This window comes from Meleagris gallopavo, chromosome Z (assembly GCF_905368555.1).
Source record: "Meleagris gallopavo chromosome Z, MGAL_WU_HG_1.1, whole genome shotgun sequence".
Classification (NCBI taxonomy): Eukaryota; Metazoa; Chordata; class Aves; order Galliformes; family Phasianidae; genus Meleagris; species Meleagris gallopavo.
Genome location: NC_139435.1, coordinates 71,823,160 through 71,843,806, shown reverse-complemented (window position 1 = coordinate 71,843,806; position 20,647 = coordinate 71,823,160). Strand labels below are relative to the sequence as shown.

The 20,647-nt window shown below is 36.9% G+C and overlaps 1 protein-coding gene across 1 annotated transcript in view; it reads right to left on the bottom strand.

Annotated features, from left to right (window-relative positions):
* Positions 1 to 20,647, bottom strand: part of DTWD2 (DTW motif tRNA-uridine aminocarboxypropyltransferase 2) — a 72,370-nt gene that overhangs the window by 31,730 nt on the left and 19,993 nt on the right. Inside the window, exons 3-4 of the mRNA XM_085213544.1 lie at positions 19,700 to 19,794; positions 1,386 to 1,575 (exon numbers count right to left, since the gene is read on the bottom strand). Coding sequence (XP_085069670.1) covers positions 1,386 to 1,575; positions 19,700 to 19,794 — 285 coding nt within the window. The remainder of the gene's footprint in view (positions 1 to 1,385; positions 1,576 to 19,699; positions 19,795 to 20,647) is intronic.

The following is a 20,647-nucleotide window of genomic DNA, read 5'->3' as shown; positions in this document are numbered from 1 at the left end:
GCACACAAGTTAGGAACTAGAACAAAGACTGACACAAGTCTTACACAAGGGCTGTGTGCATTGCCTTTGACAGCTCAAGCTGCTGTGTATCTTTTCATTACAGAGGGCCAGAGGCCATTAAGCTCTCCAGGGTACAGGTGCTCTATCTCACTATTTCAGTATCAGTATGAATGTAAGCGAGCTGGTAAGGAACAAAATCAAGTATCGTGTAAGAACCAACACAACAGGAATCCTAAAGCAATGGCACCATTCAGGCATCAATTTGAATTTCAAACAAATTCAAACCTATGGTATTACAGATGAGTTCTCTGGTCACAGCAGAAACAAAGTCTGACCAGTTTCAGCATGCTCCATTGACAAGCAAACTTATTCCAAAAAAAAAAAAAAAAAAAAAAAAAAAGTCGTGTTTCTTTTTGAAAACTTACAATCAATCAAACCACTAAAATTTTCAAGCTTCCAGATTTGGAAGTTCATTATTACAAATGATGCACAACATACAGAAAGGACAAATAAGCATAATGGGAGCTTTTTATAAAAGTCCATTTCTAGAATTCCAAAATCTATTTCTGATCTAATTCAGGTGTTCAACCCTGAGAAATCATTGTTATGCATGATGAAGTGCCACCTACTGTGTTTACATAACATGAATATAAATGAGTTCAATCTAATAGTGGGAGAAATTCAATCCTCAATGTCAGTGACTCAGTTAGACAAGATCTAAGTTTTACTTTAAAAAGTTACATTTAAGACTGCTGTGCTAAAGCCACACTCAGTTATCTCCTAAAAAAATTCTTTGAGAAGAAGTTCAATACCTTTTATGAATGCAGCAAAAGGAACATATGTCCATTAATGATATGATATTAATATCAGTGGTATTTTCATATGTGCAGGAGAACTGCAATAATTGCATAAACACAGCACACGACATCAACAGTTTTTAATACGCTGGAAAGCAAGTTCATGAATACAACTGTGGATTTTCATGAGACTATGAAATTCAACTTTCACCTTCTCTGTTAGTGCAATGCAAAATACTCAGCCAGGAAAAGAATGCATGTTTCACTGCAGGTGGTCTAACGCTTTTGGTAAGAGCAAAAATTTTCAACACAAACTCATTTTCAATTTTATTAAAAAATTGATACACTGAAGTTGTGTTAAATGAAAAAAAAAATTTAAATGACAAAATGAAAACCTCACCAATGTCAAGTCAACTTTTTCATAAGCTCACGCTTTTTTTCATCATTAAGTTCTCCTTATCAGTTGGTACCAATCGAAAAGGCAAAAAAGATTTCTATTAATTTCCTTAACTAAAATCCTCCTTTTGACATGGTCAGAAAGTAAACATCTTTTATACACATATCTTTAATTTACATATTGTAACTTACCTGCCTGGGAAATCGGAAAAGAGAATTTTTGTAAAATATATCTTTAGCCTGGCTCCAAGTTCCATCAATGATGATCATAACTGGTGGGCTAGAAGACATCACAGTGACTTCTTCCAAATTGGTCGCTTCAGCTCCAGGATATAAAATAAGAGTACTGGGATTTCTGCATACAGCTGCTAGCTCAGGATACCTTCAACGTACACACAGAAGAAAACAATAATTACTACAAGTGTCCATGACAAATATGTACTTCCAGATATTCTATATTGCTAAATCCAATTAGTCTCCTCCAAAGTTCATTTGAGTTTTTACAAAAGGTCCATCACTTAGTTACCAATCTCTCTTTCCAGTAATTCAAGAAAGTATTTGGAGTACTGTGCCCAGTTTTGGAGCATGCAGCACAAGGACATGTAGCTGTTTGGAGCAGGTCCAGACAAGGGCCATGAAGATGGTCAGAGGGCTGGAGTCCCTATGAGGACAGGCTGAGGGACTGGGGCTCTTCAACCTGGGCAAGTGAAGGCCCCAAGGAGACCCTGTAGCAGCCTGCCAGTACCTGAAGGGGGCCTAGAAGAAAGCTGGAGAGGGACTTTTTGTAAGGGCACACATTGACAGGATGAGGGGAAATTGCTTTAAACTGGAAGAAGGTAGATTTAGGCTAGATATTAGGAAGAAATTCTTTACTATAAGGGTGGAGAGACACTGGAACAGGTTGCCTAGAGGAGCTGTGGATGTTCCCTCCCTAGAAGCACCCAAAACCAGGCTGGATGGAGCTGTGAGCAACCCCATCTAGAGGGAGGTGTCCCTGCCTATAGCAGGGGGTTGGAACTAGGTGATCTTAAAGGTCACTTCCAACCCAAACCATTCTAAGTATTGACTCCTCCCTTCAGTTCTTAGGAGGAAGGAAAAAAAAGCCACAAAAAAAATCACGGGAAACATTACGAAATAATTTGTCAGGAACATTTTTCAATACTTCAAGTCTGAGAATATCTTCCACAGTATATTTGAACCCAAGATGTTATGAACTGTTTACTAGAATTTAATATATGTATTCGTGTAAAATTTGTTTGAGAGCTAAACACAGAATTATTACAGCTTCCTCATTTTCAATTTTGTATATATAAGGAATAATAGCAATCCTGATTCATGTCTACAGGAAATTTTTGAGAATTTCACCATTTCAATTTTATTTATTACTATTTCTCTTGCTACCATCCCAAAATATATACATTCTCTTTTTCCTTCCTGTAAACATAGCAACAGAATCAGGAAATCCAAGCTATTCTCTATTAAGTGTTAATACACACAGAAATTCCTGAAGTTTTTGCAAAACTACTATAAGTTAGTTTATAAAATCCATGAGAAACATTATTAGTAAAGTATCACATTGGACATCTTCAAAAACACCTAGTAAGAAAGATTAGATGGTAAGGGACGATCTGAGAAAAAGCTAGCAATGCTTAATAATGATTTTTGAGTTGATATATAGTAGGTCCACTTCAAACCTGTGCAACCCATTATCAATCTCTGGGGATGTACGTGAAAACAGATTTTTATCAGTACGAGGTTTCAACATAATTGCACTGTATAGGACATTGAGACTCTCTCATTAAGACCAGAAATGAAAGAGGAAATGAATTCAGTGTATCAGTATGTTCAAAGCCAGTATAGCAATATTTGACCATTCTCAGCTCCCAAGCAAACAATCGAGGCTGATTTAACAACACATAGTTAATTACTGAAGAGAATATTTATTATAAAAAGAGAAGCTATATTTACTTACAAAACAAACAGTATAAGAAGCATAAACACAGGCAGGAAATACATAAGATAAGTCTGTGGCAAATAGAACGACACAGAAATTTACCTGCCCATCATTTTTTTTTTTTTTTAACCTAACTTCCATTATCACTTTAGTTTAAGGAAAAATCATGCTACACAAAATCAGAGCCAAGGAGTATCTCACTACAGGCTACACTGTACTCAAGGTTTAAATCTACAAAATTGTTCACTAATTTCAGATGTTTGTTCTGAGAGCCCAAACCCTCAGAAGTGCTAAGTACCTTAATTGAGGGTTGGGAGAGCTTTCCAATAATTAAAAACTCTTAGACAGTTAAAATTAAAAAGTCTTTGAAATGGGTGTTTAGCCTTGAAGGCAGGAGAAAATGCAAATTTTCTCTTAATACTAATGCAAAACCATAATCATTCTGCAGCACTGGAAGTCATGTTTTGCTTTTAAACAAGTGCTAAAAAGATGATACTGTGTACAAACACAAAATTTAACACAGCATGGTTAAACTTAACAACTTCTTTCATGTAGGGCACACTTGTTACATACTTTGACTTTAATTTAAGAATTTCTTATTTTTCCCAACAAATCATTTAAAGGCCATATGTACATATAGTTTAGTACTAATATAAGAAATGTAAATACTTACATCGCTAAAAGTATGAAAATACAGTAAAGAAATGAAAGTCAAGTAAATAAAGCATTTCAGAATGCTAACACACATAGAAATCCAAGATGATCAGGTTTGCAATGACCTGAGGAACCTGAACATCCACAAGTCTACAGCTACTGATGAGATGCACTCCAGAGTCCTGAAGGAACTGTCTTATGTTGTCACCAAGACACTCTCAATGATATTTGAAAAGTTCAGGTAATCAGGTGAATACTCTGGTGACTGGAAAAAAAGGCAGCATCACACCTATTTTTAAGAGCAGAAAGAATGACCCTGAGAACTACTGACCTGTCAGTCTCACTTCTACGCCAGGAAACATCATGGAACAGATCTGCCTGGAAGCAATGCTAAGGCACATGGAAAACAGTGAGGTGTTACAGGAGAACCAGCATGGCAAATCCTCCTTAACCAATCTTCTATGATAGTGTAACTGCATCAATGGACAAAGGAAGTGCCTCTGATGTCATCTACCTGGACTTCAGCAAAGCCTTTGGTATGGCACCCAACAACATCCTTCTATCCTAATTGAAAAGATTTGGATTTGATGGCAGACTGATCAAAAGACAAAGAACCTGCTGCAGAATTGAATCCAAAGAGTGGTGGTGAATGGCTGGATGGAGATCAGTGATGAGTAGTATCTTCAGGGGTCAGTGCTGTGACTGATATTATTTACTATCTTCATGGATGTCATCCACAGTGGGGTTGAGCGCACCCTCAGTGAGTTTGCAGATGACACCCAAACTATAGGGTGCAGTCAACATGCCCAAGGGACAGGATGCCATCCAGACAGACCTAGAGAGGCTGAGCAGTGGGGCCAGGAGAACCTCATGAGGTTCAACAAAGCCAATTGCAAGGTCTTGCACCTCCATTACCAATACAAACTGGGGGATGAAAAAACTGAGCACAGCTCTGCTGAAAAGGACTTGAGCGTACTGGTGGATGGGGAGCTGGACATGAGAAAGCCTCAGAGCCAAGAAAGCCAACCATATCTTGGGCTGCATCAAAAGAAGTGTAGCCAGCAGGATAAGGGAGGTGATCCTACTCCTCTGCTCTGCTCTGGTGAAATCTCACCTGGAGCACTGCGTCCAGATGTGGAGTCCCCAGTACAGGAGAGACGTGGAGCTGTCGGAGTGCATCCAGAGGAGGCCACAAAAATGAGGGATGGAACACCTCTCCTACGACGACCGAGTGAGAGAGCTGGGGCTGTGCAGCATGGAGAAGAGAAGGCTGTGAGGAAACCTAAGAACAGCCTGTCAGCATCTAAAGGGGAGCTATAAGAAAGAATGGGACAGACTCTTTAGCAGGGTCTGTGGTGATAGGACAAGGGGAAATGGTTTCAAACTTAAAAAGGGGAGATTTGGATATAAGGAAAAATTATTTTACAGTGAGAGTGGTGAGGCACCAGAACAGGCTGCCTAGAGATGCAGTGGATGCCCCATCCCTGGAGATATTCAAGGTCAGGCTGGACAGGGCTTTGGGCAACTTGATCTAGCTGTAGGTGTCCCTGTTCACTGCAGGGGGGTCAGACTAGATAACGTTTAAAGGTCACTTCCAACTCTTAAAGATTCTATGACTCTATGATTCCCGGAAGCAAAAATGAACACCCAGTGAAAAGCTCCTTAAGAAAACTACACAAGAGGAAATACAAACATTACGTCTGAAGCCCGAGTCTTTGCAAAAATTCACAGGAAAACAACAGCTTTTGATGCACTGGTATCTTCAAACAGCTATCACTGACTTCAGCTATCAACTGATTTCACCCTAGAATGACAATCAGCACATACAGAGAGCTATTCAGAGCTATTTAGCTTTCGTATTAACAGTTTCTCAGAAATACAAGCAACCTTTTCCAGGTTATACTTCACACAAACAGTACCTGCTGCCATCTGTCACACAGCAACAAAATGTAACAATACTGGTGGGAAGGTTCAACCTCTACTGCTGTACCAACAACATCTGTCTTTGACATTTTGCCAACATAATAAAAGAAGAGGCATTACTTTCAGAGCAGCTCTCACACATATCAAGAATACCAGTTTTCACAGCATCTGAACAACAATATGCTTCTAATGAGTTTGCTTTGGTAAACACTATAATACACTCTATTTAATTACACAGTGTTTATGAAGTGCTGCTATATATTGTGGTAAGAAAGGATTTTCTCTACTAGTGTCAATGTTTTCAAAGGAAGCTTACAGGAAATAATTGCTAAAAATTAGCAATTTCACTGTATTGCTGAAATAGAGCTTTTGCTTAACAAGCTCTTTTGAAAACCTTATCCACGCTCGGGGCACAACTTTTTTTTTCTACTCAAGTTTTGTCTTGCGTGCTTAAATTTACAAAAACATGAAGAAAACGTCTAGGAATTAGATCTAATCTTCAGCTTTATTTCTAAAAAAAACTGCATACAGTCCTACTTTAAAATACTGATTTCATGCTGATTTCATTTTGAATACTATTCATTTATTCCAATGTTTAAGACTGATTTGAGACAAATACTATGGCTTATTAAAAACGTAAGAGATAACTTCATTAAATGTTGATGTTTATATTCATGATGATTCTAAAAATACTGAAGGATCTCTAGAGATATTAAAGGATATCTGCCAGCTTTGAAAGTCTCCTGAGAGCCACAAAAGAAATAGGTCAGTGCTATGCTACAAATGGTAATATATTTTTGCAAATTCTTAGGGAGACACATGCCTGATTCCAAGCGTTTGAAACTGGCAAAAGTTATGAGGAATTGGGTAAGGCTCACAAAAGTCAGGTCCACAGCTACTTTTTCTGTGCACGCTTTACTTTGGGGTGGGCTTTTGTTTTGTTTTGTTTTTTTTTTTTTTGTTTCATCGGTTGAGTTTTTTTTTTTTTTTGCATTTAATCCTAAATTACTTTATTTAAACTCATGAACACAATTTTGTAGTTCAACCATTGTAAATGTGGGGGAATTAAACCCAAAGGAAACACAAATAGGAGCATGGAGAAAGTCAGGAAAACCATGAGCAGAGACCCCAGGTAAAGTAGTCCAAGCTCCTAAGAAATAGCAGAGTTTTTGAAGGAAGAATATCACACAGCAGCTGCTTACAGCCAGAAATTGGATCTTCTTGCTTTTGTTGACATCTTTTGATATACAGAACTTAAGAGCTTTTACAATGACTTTTATGTCTGCCATGAAGTCACGTAGCTCTGGCAGTATAGACAAAGAATGGGAATGTTTGTCCAGTTACAGGCAAGACAGGGGGACCACATGCTTGAAAGCCAAGCCTTCTTTAAGAAGCATCTTCACAAACAAATTTGCATGGTAGCTTATTATTTCTGGAGCAATTCAGTGAGATAATTTCCTCCTGCAATTATCACTTCCCAGCCTTGTTCAGGACGTCAACACTTCCAATACTTGAACGTGATGATAGCCTACTACCAGCAGACATCTCAAAGACAACGATAAGGCTGGGCATGGTGGAGTGCTCTGCAATTAGCCTAGGAGGTTAGACTGACAGAGGAAGAAAGAGGTAAAGTGCAATGGGGCCACTGGTCAGCACAGTAGACAAAGCTAAATCGTATACCTACAGTTTTTATCCTAGATCACAGAATCATAGAATCATACAATCACAAGGTTGGAAACGATCTGTAAGATCATCTAGTCCAACCGTCTTCTCATTACCATCACTACCACAAACTGATATTTCAGTAGCACTTTTGTTGAAGACTTTCCTAATGTGAAGCATGACTAACTTCAGAGAATTAATGGGGACTTAAATTTTATCTTCCACTTCAATCAGAAGAATTAACAGGCTGATGGCAGACTCTTTGAAGCTACCAAATCTGAAGAAAAGGCTAGAAAGCTGAATTTCTAAACAATAAGTATTTCTCTTCCTACAGATCAGAGGTTGATTTTTTAAAGAATTTAAAACCCTATCAATCAGGGGAAAAAAAAAAAAAAGAAATGTTACTATATATGAAAAAAAATTCTTAAAAAGTTGCTCCTCCTGAGCATTTCTAAAGAGGCTGCAAAAGAAGGTAGTAACTGCTAACTGAATGAAAATGAGAACTCGTTTCTTAAATTAGGAAAAAAATAAAGTGAGGGCATAAAAAGCATCATGAAAACCTTCAGATAACTTGGAGTGTCTTTCCTAAGACACCTGTCTAAACAGGTAACATCAAATTTAGATAAAAAATAAACAAGTTAATTAAAAGCAGAGGAAAAAAAAACACATCAGTCTTTAACTCAGAAGGAAAAAAAGCAATGAATAAAGTCAGCAATGAGTAAACTTCAAAAAATGAATTCCATAGTTGTCCATTTCAATGGAATCATGTGGGTAGCACGGTAGGCATCAGTAAATAAATCAGCTCTGACTCAAGAATATAGGCCACATCAAAATGTACTCTACTGCAGTTAAAACACCGTGTCCTTTCTTGTACAAAAAAAAAAATCACATGGCAAAAGCTGGTAAAGGTCTGTGAACAAGAAGAGCAAGAATCAACGGCTTTACAGATAAACTACATAAACAGTGGTTGTAAACTTTAGAGAAAAGGCCAAAGTATAACCTAGTTAATACTCCCCAAAAACACAAGAGGAAGAAAATAATCTTTTCTCCATGTCTACAGAGGACAGAAGTGTCACTGCAGAAATAAAGGTCCAAATTTAACAGAAAAAAATATCTCAAAGGCTTTCTGATCGTAACGAGGTTAAGTTCACATGCTGAAAGAAAACAGACGCTCCAGTATTCAACTGTACTGATAACATACCTATATACCTATATTTCACTTCCACAAGTGTGTAACAGCAGCACCCTCAGCATCTTCCCAGCCCTACTTCTCCGAATTTACAGCTAAACGTAATTAATATCCAGTGCCAACACTGGTCTTTCCTTTAATTTATTCTTAAACTTAGTGGTTTTAACTATGCTGTAAAAATATCTTGTGTGTATGCATGATGATACTCCATGCATTCACTGCTGGCACTGCGCTTTTTGCATTTCTGTATGTTACTAGCTTTTGAGATTTCATCATCAGTTTGTGGAGTTTTGAATACGTTGAAATTCATGAGTAAAGAAACACTTTTATTATTTAAAGTTATGGCGTTCCAATTCATTCCAGTCAACATGTTTTTATAATAATTACAAATTAAGCCAATCTGAAGATCATCACTTTCTAAAAATATATCAAATATTCTTTGTCTTCAGTTTTCCTTGTCCTTCCATGTTAAATTGCTAATGTAAAGTTCAAGATGTTGTGATACTAAAAAAAAAAAAAAAAAAAAAAAAGGCTTTTAAGGTAAAACTATGGCCTTTAACTTGTCAGAGAAATACTTGCAGTACTTACTTCTCATGGAAATCACCACTCAGCCTTAGTTTTAGTATCCAGCAGGCACTGCGGGCCCATGTAAATCCATTCGCTCTGACAAAAATCTCTGCTAAGCAGAAACATTCAGATCTCTGATTTGTATCTGAAGTGTACCCAACTGCTCTGTCCTACAAGATCTATATGTTCTTAGGACCACATTTAAGATAAGGAATGTTTCATTATTTCTGGGATGCATGGTCTTGAGATGTGTAAATTAAACTCTTTTATCTCATTATAATCTAGTCTTACTATCATAAACATTTTTATTATACTTCTATATTCAATTTTTTTTTTATTATTTCTAATGTCTGTAAGTAGTTGCAGTTCAAAGGGATTTATTAAACATTGCCAATGCCAAAGGCAAGCATTACAACTGAAACAAACAAAAATCCAACACAGCCATTAGTTGCATTAGTAGTCATATTATAGAACACATGCTAATGTAATGTCAGTTGAAAACCATTAAGATAATAGAAACTTCTGTTTTTTTCATAATTTGGTCACAAACAAGGGACTTTACTCATTTCCATACTTCCGCACTTGGAAGACGGTAGGAATATTGATCAACATAATTCACATAAGGTAGTTAAAAGAATACAAATAAAGGCAAGCCTCCATAGTCTGTACACTAAGAAACTGTTCCTCGGGATCAATACTGAAGAATAAGAGAAAAATAAAAATCTGATGTTTTCATAAAAGAAACAGTACTTTTTTTTTTAAGGGTAAGTGGTATTTAGTTGCTAATATAATCTGGACTTGTTCATCCTGTTAATCAAATCAGCAAACTGATTTTCTAACTAGTGTTGTATACCTCTCTCACCTTAAAAAGATACTTTTTTATTTAGCATTTCCCTTATTCCTGAAATGTTTTCAGTTCTTGTTCTATTATGCAAAAGCAGCACGGAAGATATGAAGATAATTATTAAAACATGAGTTTTGCTTTCATTTTTAATTAAAATGCACTCATCCCAGTGTTTGCACCATCGTGGTTTTTATTACTAATATACACTATAAACACCATAAGAACAAAAATCAAAACACATCTACATAAAAATCTTATTTTATATTCTTGATATTTATTCAGCTACTTGAAGAATATCTATTTAAACACTGAAAAGAAAATCATGCCAATATAGAGGATAGGAACCTAATCAGAAGAAATTATTCCCTTCCTCCCTTCACAGACCAAAAAAATAGATGAGTTTTTGTACAAAGCATACCTTTAACTGATGTAATGCTCTATGCATTATCAGAGAGCTGAAAAATTTGGGCTCAGTCCCTCAAACATAACAGTACCCACAACATGTACCCTATGAGAACGTTCTATCTAATTGTCACCTCTGCTGTCCTGTATGGTAAAAGTGGTAGATTATTTCTGACAACGAATGGAATGGCAGCCAAAGGTATTGTCCTGTCAAGGAATGGAAAGCAGAGTCATCATCTTGGCAAGCTCTTCATTCGTGAACCTCAGTACCAGTTCCTTCAAATACTAAGCAATTTTGTAAATGAAATAAGTTCATAGCAAAACAAAGCAAAACCACACAAACCACCCACCCTAACACATACATAAAAAAAAAACAGGTTTCCGTATTCTACTGATGGAGACCTTTTTTCTTTTAGTCTGCATACAGTATCTTCTTTCTACCTGTGGTTCACAACATAACCTAAAACTTACCAAAACATTCTATGATTTATGTAGCTTCAAGTTTAAAAGTGAGCTAATATCTGGTTTTCTTACAAAGAAAATGAATATTCTCAATTAACCATGAAGGAATCTACCTTGTATCTCACAGAGCAGTACCTGATATTACTAGATGCTGTAACCATAAACCAAATCAATTCCCTTCTGCACAACAGACACAGACCAAAGTCTAATCCTCTCTCAAGCAGTCTGTGGGAATTGGTCAGAAAGGCAGACAGAGAAACTGCAATAATGCTAGCAGACTTTTCCAAGTGTTTTGCAGTCTCAAGATGCCTTTGGCATAACACAATCCAGCCACCCATGAGCATTTCTAAATACCTTAATTTCCGTAAAAGGTTTCTCACCCAACCCCCCTCCAAAAGGCAGTAAAATGTCTGTTAAGTATTTCTCTGTAATACCTGTATTGCTCGTTAGCATGTTAAGCATATATACTTTAAAAGCCAGTACTTCTTCAAAGCACTTGTTTTGTTGAGAAGCGGTACGAAACTGAAACAGAAGGCACCAGAGACAAAAAATAATCTTCCATTCCTTCTGCGGGAAAATAAATAAATATAACCAAGTCCAAATATTTCTCTATGAACTCAGGACAAAAAAAAAAAAGAGAAAAAAAAAAAAAAAAAAAAAGACATTTCTCAACCTACAGTCCTGGAACGATAGGAAAAGGTCATATCATACCTTAATTCTAGCCCAATGTATGACCAGAAAATAAAGTAGAAAACTGTACACACTATTCACAGCACAGCTTCTCAATACAGCAAAAATATCCAAGCAAATTTGGAACTGAAGCCCAGGAAGAAAAGCACATATTTTAAATGGCAGCCACAATTAATATTTAGAATGCCACATCCCCTTAAACAAATGGCACCCACAACTGCTTCCAAGTTTTGCATGAGGGAAGTAATGCACCTCTTTCTCACTTGTAACCTGGGTTAATGCAACTTACTTCATTATTAATATGAAGAGTCCGTGACAAATGATTTTCCAAATGAAACAAATGAAATATTACTAGTGCTAGATAACCGCTGATTTTATTCATTATGAAAAAAAAAAAGTTCCATTCAAATTTCATCCCTAATTCACAAACTTTTTGCTGGGATAAGACCAGAGGAATCATTCCGTGAAGCTTAACGAGGACCATTACATCATTAGTATAAAGGTGGAGAGACATGAGCACTGGTCATTGTGTTCATGTGCTGCAGCCCATGGAGAGCTTGTGGTAGAGGGCAAGATGGTGAAGGGGAAGGAGCAGCAGAGTGGAACAGCTGTGCACTGACTGCCAAGCTGAAGGCCTGCAGCATTCAAGGCAAAACAGCTAGAAAAAATGTTTTCCAAACTAGAGGAATTTGACATTTGATATGGTCAAGTACAGTTTCAGAAGTAAACAGGCAATAAATTGAAGTCTCTAGCTGTGTCTACTTGTCGATTCAGATAAAAAAAAGAAGCAGAAAATCTAGCTTAGTTAACGGATGCACTGAAGCACATGAAAAAAGCCTAATAAGAAAGTCTACTTGAATGTCCTACAAATAGCCTTAAGTTATTTGATAAGTGATAAGTCCTCATTAGCTTCTGTTTGATTCTGTAAGAGTATTTTTATTTGTCAACAAGTATGAAAAAGTACCATATCTACAGCATGTCGTTAACAGAAGCAGCTTTATAAAACTGACAGAAATAAGTTGTGTTTTATCACTTCAATACTGTGTGAAGAGGCCCAATTATTTCTACCCAAATTACTGCACTTTAGCAGAGCAAGCACCCGTACAGTACAGAAAATATCTGCAACTTGATTTCTGAGAGCAGTGTAAATAAACATGCAATTGCTCCATCTCATAAACAACAAGGTGGTGGAGGCAGAGATACCTGAATTGGTTTCAATCTGTTATTGATCATTCATTGCAGTATATAATTTTATCACAGTGCACAGAATTTGCAAACTACAGAAGTGTGACTATTTGCAGAGAGAGGTTTAAGGAGAGAAGGGGACTAGCACTTGAATAAACAAATAAACAGAAAAAAACAGGTCAAAATCACTCCTCCTAAAGTGTGACAAAGTATTAAATAAAATCCAAAAGCAGTAGTAACATGGCAGTTTACGTATACGTTTTCTCTGTATGTGTGCAGGGCCTGAAAATTAGATCTTGTAAACCTAACTTATTACTGAACATATTTCAGAGACGAGACTTTAGGATTTGGTCTTTCCTTCAAGTGCATCAGCATTTTGAACAAATGGGTATCATAGATCTATTTTATCTCCTTAATCATTGTTATCATGCAACTTTACCAATCCACTTGGAGTCTGATGGTCTTTCTTTTCCAGAGTCCTCACAGAGCAAATTTTACTTAGAAGAAATGGGCTTCACCTAAAGATGTTTACATCCACTTCAACTTACTGCTTGTCATTCCCAAGTCGGAACACTGGGACACTGGAGAAACAGCCTACGCCCTTTCTTATAGGCTATTTTACAAAAAATCCAGTGAAAAAATTTCCAAGCGGCATCTTTTGAACACCACTTGTTGCTAAGGAGATATAATGTACAGAAACAATTTTAGCTAGCGAAGTAGAGGGAGAAAGAAAAGGATAGACATTTAGGGTTCCCATGATACTATGACCATGATCAGATCTGATTCAGGAAACACTCATTGTTGCATATGTAACCACACACTAACATACTTAGAAAACCTCAAATAAGATACATTAAAAAATCGACCTTGTAAATTAGCATAGCAAATGCATACACAGTACAACTGCATTCACAAGCTGCAGGTATAAATTCTTAAGCAATAATTTGCATTATTCAAGCAATGAAAACTCTTACCTTTTGAGACTAGACCTCAGAGAAACTGTAAAAACAAAACTGAAGTGAGCTAATAACCTATCAAAGGATTAACAAACCTGATGCAAAACGGATTAAAGAAAGAAGTAAGAAACCTATAATAATAAAAGAGTTCAGAAACATCAAATAAATACTTTATCAGGAGCTCGACATGATTCTATATGCACATAATAAAATTTATGGCAAACTGATTTTTTAGGACGGATGAAGCCCAGGCTAATTACCTCTGCAATTGTTTCCAGGAAAATTAAAAAAGTCTGAATAAACATATGGCAAAAATCTGAAAAATAATCAAAAAGAAACAGACGTCTTTGAGTAAAAATAGATGTGAGAACACATTTCAAGAGTGAATGGGATGACAGGACATCAGACAAAGAAAAGCTGTAAAAGCAACAAGCTTATTTTCAGTCTGACAACAGGAGATAGCATTGTGACTTGTCGAACAATCAAGGTGAGGTAGTTCAATAAGCTGAGAAAACAGTTGGTCTGTAGGATTTTCAATAGGCTTTCGTGGGAAAAGACTTACACTTGTCAAGGTCAAAGAAAAGCATGCTATAATATTTGCAACACATGAAAGTCAAGACAAGAATTTTAATCTCAAGCTTAGGAGTCACCAGAACATGTCAGAAAATTATGACCTCTCATTCTATTTCAAAAGAGATCTGCAAAAATATTAAAAACAAAGAAGATATTCTAAAATGAAAATAAATATGTGAAGAAAGGGTAGAAGAGAAGATGATTCTAGGGAAAAAAAAAAAAATCAGTGCTACTACATGAAAGACCATAGCTAGAAAAAAAGAGAGGGGCAAAACAAGAAACTTTTGCAGAACAGAGGAAAGCCAAAAAAAATCAAGAATAAAAGCCACACTATTACACTATATCATTATTGAGGAAAAACAGCAAAATAAATGGAGAAACATCAGCCTGTTTTGAGAAATAAAACAAGAGCTATGACAACGTTGGTTGCAAAATGGACAGGGCTGATTTAAATGAAAATTCCCAATCTGCAACTAGCAGAGCTGAAGAAAGAGAAAATAAGATGTTAAAGAAAATAAATTCTATCATGGTTTAAGAGGTCAGTTATACAAATAGAGAACTGAAAACTAACTTTGAGACTGATTATCTCCATCTTGAACACTGATAAACTGGAAACCATCTGAGGACTGAGTAACAGCAGAAAGGAAGAAACTGCTTAGCAGTACTCAGAGGAAATTTGGAGCATGCAGAAATCTGAAAGAATAATAAGTTTGAAAGATTACATGTAACTTCAGTAAGGAGAAGCATTAAAACAGACATATAAACACACTAAAAATAGTTTTTGATGAAGGACTATAAACCAGAAGTTGACCCAATGAAATACTAAAGAATTTGAGATTCCACCAAGTAAGTAATTACCTATAAATGGTAGGGTCAAATATGAAGGATTTGGATAGGTAGTAGCTAGTGAAAATAGTAGGAGTTTTGTAAAAGAATCAGATGCAATGGTAGTAGAATGGGATTTGGGCTGGATTTGTGCTGCTAGAAAACTTCAAGAATCAAAACAAAAATAAAAAACTGCAAACATCTTTTATTTCTAACATGAACCTGTCAAGAAAGGCAGAGGAAAAGTTTGCACCGTTTGCATGGAAGTTTGCACATGTAGGGTTTAGAAGAAGGGCAGAAGGTGGACCACTTTCCTCTTACCAGGGAGCAGCAGGGAGCGTTCTTCACGGTCATCCCAGTTGTAGACTGCAAAGCAGGCAGAAGGAGAACAGCAAAGCAGCTGAAGGACCGGCTGCATGGATGGTCTCAGACTCAAGGTTTCAGATACTGTGATCCTGGACAGTAGACGCTAGAGAGACTGGATGTACTGTTGTTGGATGGGGTGCAACTGACACTGGACAGCGTGCTGACTGGGCTGGTGAACAGAGCTGTAATTGACATTTGATGGGAGAAGTGAATGTACTTCTGAGTGGAAGAGAAGAGCCAGGAATGCTGTCACTTTAGGAAGCAGAGGGGGAAAACATCAGATTTGTCCCAGAAAAATCTGGGAGGGCTCCACCAAGGAGATAACGTGGCCAATAGCCCAACTGAAGTGCCTCTACACCAAAGAATGCAGCATGGGAAATACACCAGAGTTGGAAACCACAGTGCAGTTACATAACTATAATGCCCTCAGCATAGAAAGATATAAACTACTGGAGTGGGACATAAGACATAAGAAAGACATGGAGATGTTGGAGTGGGCCCTGAGGAGGGCCACGCAGATGATCAAAGGGACGGAGCAGCTCTCCTATCAAGAAAGATTGAGGAAGCTGGGCTTCTTTAGCTTGGAAAAGAGAAGGCCTCATTGCTCCTTTCCTGTAGATGAAGGGAGCAGAAGGAAGATCAATTTTTTTTACATAGTCCAATCGTGTTAGGACAAGGGGCAATGGCTTTGAACTAAAAGAGAGGAGATTTAGGTTAGATATTATGCAGAAATTCTTTATTCAAAGGGTGGTGAGGCACTGAAACAGGCCACTTAGAAAAGCCGTGGACCTACAGGTGTTCAAGGTCAGGCTGGATGGGGCAGTCTGATCTAGGTGGCTGGCAACCTTTACCCACAGCAGTGGGATTGGAACTAAATGAGCTTTAAGGTCGCTTCCAATCTAAGCCATACTATGCTTCTGTGATTCTATGGTTATGGATATGTAGAGTATATTTGAATCCGACGAGCCAAAAAAAGAACTACATGAATGGCATGTGTCAAGTCAGTAAGAAAATACACTATTCTGTGAAAAAAAGATGTGAAGCAAAGAGAATCTTACAACTATGAGATAAGCAGTCTTTCTAAGCAGGAAATATGCAAAGTAAAATGGATACAACAGTTAAAAAGTCATATAAACATTTTCCTAACATTCCCAATACGAGTGATTAAGTAACATTATGATTACTACAAACTGTTAAAAATCCATTTATTTTATAAACACAGAATAAGAGCACTGAGATATTAATATAAATTAACTTCCACGCTTTCAATTCAGTGAGATTTGAAAATCAAAGGTACAAGGAGTTAGAACAGTCCCTTGTCAAATGTCTCGGTAAAATGCAATTTTTTCACATTATAACCGATTCACATATGCACATGTTTTGCAGCAATAATAATATGAATCTAACAGTCTTGTAACAGAAATGAATAATCATAACTGAAATTACTGGCAATCCAGAAACTATGCAGAGTTCTCGATGCTGTTTTGGCAGGTCTTGCTAGCCCTTTTATCAACATTTTAGTGTTTCACTGAATGTTAATTGGTCATGTCATAGTGAAAACTTCAGTTTCCATGGAATATGCTTGACCTTTTGCAACGGAGGAAGACTACTTTTACATCAATGCAGAAGAATGTGTACTTCACATTATTCCTCTATCTGGCACTGTTTACATGCAAGACCAGTGCACTCAGACTTAAATTGTTTCTATTCCCTTCCAACCTACACACTTCTGATGGAAGCTGCAGAGAATGTAAGCATCAAAGCAGAACTTCAAAAGAAGCAAATGGAAGGCTTTAATTGCTTCAAAACAATAATGTGTGAAATGCATCAGTAGGCATACATTAATGATTTTTTTTCCTCACTCAAAATAACAAAGTGTACATCCATGTCGGGCAAGGTTGATTAAGGAGCTTATATAGCAACTAACAAGTTACTTACAAAGCATGGCTGTTACGTAGAGGGGAAAAAAAAAAAAAAAAAAGTTTAGCTTAATATGCCATAGACTGCAGCAGTTCAGTTCACATTTTGACTTTTTAAGAGTCCTGTTAGCAAAGATTTTCATCCTAAAGCAAGCAGGAATCAGTACAGCCCTCCACATTCACTGTAAACACTGAAAAGTTTCTACCTGTGTCTGCAGATGCCTACTCCTAGAACACACCACAGCAGTGAAGGAAGCCTGACAGGATGCTAACAAGTACAAAACTACATTGATACAACACATTTGCCAGATATTCCAGCAACTAGTGCTGCTTAAAAGTAAGGAATATAGAAAAGAACAATGAAAAGTTGAATAGAGAGCTAAGAAGAACAAAAGAACTGTAGAAATGGCATGTTGTAAAAATGGAATATGCTTCTCAGGATGAAGAGAATAAAATTCTATGAGGACAGGCTGAGAGCTGGGGTTGTTCAACATAGAGAAGGCTCCAGGGAGATGTTATAGTGGCCTTTCAGTATCTAAAGGGAAGGTTGTAAGAAAGAACAAGACCGATTCTTTAGCAGTATTGCCATGATAGGACTAGGGGAAATGATTTCAAATTACAAGAGAGGAGATTTAGATTGGATTGAAGGAAGAAGTGGATGCCCCGTCCTTGGAGACAGTCAGGCTGGACTGGGTTCTGAGCACCTGATGGAGCTGTGGCTGTCCCTGCTCATTGCTGGGGAGCTGGACTGGGTATCTTTAATGGTCCCTTCTGACATAACCAATTCTGTGATTCTAAGAACTCAATGAATGAGCATTCCAAATTTCTGTAGTCTCACACTCACAAAGCAGGTATACTGCAGATTCTTCCTAATTGTTTGCAGCCTTGAAGCACTGTAGATTAAATCAGCAAAATCCAAATTAATCTCAAGAAAACTTATTTCAATCACCACCTTCATCTTGCCGTCTTATGGCAGAAAGCATCCTTCTCATAGGGACAATATATTTAAACTATTTGGTAGCTGAGATGTGCACACAGATTCTGACCTAAATAGGATCCTTCATGTCAGAGAAATCTCTGTATTCAAGCCTGAAGAAGCTTTAAAACTGTAATCATCACTTCTAAAAAAAAATTCTAGAAACAAGACTGCATTGATGGTGTTCCACTCTGCGCACAACAGTATGAAAAGCTGCTTCATTTTCAGGTTTAATGGGAAGAGAGAACAATTTCCCTGTGGCCTGGAACTTCTTAGATAATTATTATTGTTATTATCATAGAAGACTAATAGAAAAGTAATATATTTCTAACATGCTTTACTTACTATACGGGCAGCACAAAGGCATGGGAGCAGCATTCTGAATCACCTTCTGATGTTTTTGTTCAGTGAACTCTACAAGAAGTTTTCTCCAAAGATTAAACTCAATTTTAGAATTAATTTCCTTCATCAGTATTCATGATTTTTGTTTGCATTTATTAAAATGCACGTAGTAAAATGTCATTAGCATTTGTTCCAAGAACTGGTTTCTAAGACTTAGCTCCATCTAATGAAGATGAAAGACATTACCTAGGAGACCAATATTGTCCAAAATCTCAGAGTACTAAAAAAAAGAAAGAAAAAAAAAGGATTAAAAAAAAAAAAAAAAAGGATCTGAGAGCTACGATTTCATACAATTAATTATAAGAGAAAAGGAAGACCGTTTGAAGAAATTACATTCTCTAAGAAGGTTTCACCTCTGGGCTGCCTTCTCAAGTACAATGTCACACACATTAGTACAAAATGTTACTTGTATTTGAATAACATCAAGTGGTTTGTCAAACAAAGCAAATAAGGAAAGAAGCACAAGAAGATAAACCGAGTAACAGGTCAGAAATGAATTTCAAAAAGCTTTCTAAGAGTAGCAGAGTGAAGGCTTGAAGCAGAAGCATCATAGCTGAAGGAAGTGACCTGACAAACTCAATGCACTGTAGTTTACTGAAAGAGCAAGGAAAGAAGGAGTCATCTCACCACTTGAAATACTGGTGACATGGTACAAATAAAGAGAAAACTGAAAATGGAAGGAAAGTAGCCCATTATGAGAGAGAAAATATTGCACTACAGAATCTTGACAAATACTGAGACAGTAAAAGCCACAAAGTAAAGGAAGATACATTAAATGTTTCAGACCATCACGCCAAATTTTACTGGCTTATTTTACTGGCAATCAAAGACACCAGAAGTGAATGAACAGACTAGAAATAAAAATAAAGAATGCTGCTTGCTATTAATAAAGATACTGGAAGAAATATCTTCATAATTTAAAGCAACCCAGAAAAATGCATCAGCAGTCCTGCTCACCTGTCTTCACTAAAACGCCGACCAACCAAAATTTTACATTTGTCTGGAGGGAGACAAGCTGCTAGCAAAGGCACTGTCCTTAATACCCGACTTTCCTGTAAAAAAGAAAAGTCACTTTTGAGTAAAATCAAGGAGGGTTTCTGTGAACTGTTAATATTTCTATCTACTTTGAAGATTTTGGACTACACACAGAGAACATGCAACAATAAAGTAATACATACATACAAAAAATCAGTTTCATACATATTGTTTTTACCAAGAGTAACAAATTTAATTTTGTCCTAAACTATGACCATTAGCAAGAATTTGAGCTAGGTTATCAGTAACAAAAACAATAAGTGGAATAATAACGAAATGTAGGCAAAAGCAGCATTAGCATTAACATAACAGGTTGGAGCATTAATTTCTCTATGCTGGAAAATAAGGGGAGGGCTTGGTTTTCACAGACAAACGCTAAAAAATATGAGCAAAAGGTGTGTCAAAATGGTGTAAAACATAAATATCTGCACTTTGTTACCACTTCACAATAGCACAGTAGCACAACACTGAAGCTGCTGTGAGTGCTCTACCTCCTGCCATTCGGAGGCATACATCTTTCTTGCAGATAAGGAGAAGATTGCCATGGCTGGGAGGGGAGCAGAGGCTCTCCAGATCTCAGAGAGCATGCAAGAGAGCTGTGCTGTGCTAGGGAATGCCTGCTTCATAAGACAGAGAAAGAGGGAAGAACTGACAGGTGGACCAAACCATCTACATACTAAACAGAGAAATTTGTTTCCATACGCAACGTAACTCATTGTTATCTAGACAAGAAGCATTGCAAATTGAGCTAGAATATTTAGGACATCTTCAGTAAATGTTAAGAGTAGAGAGAATGTGTCAATTTGTGTTTCCAGGCAAAGGAGAGGGAGCAAGGTTTATCTTGAATTTAATGGAAACAACAGTGAAAAC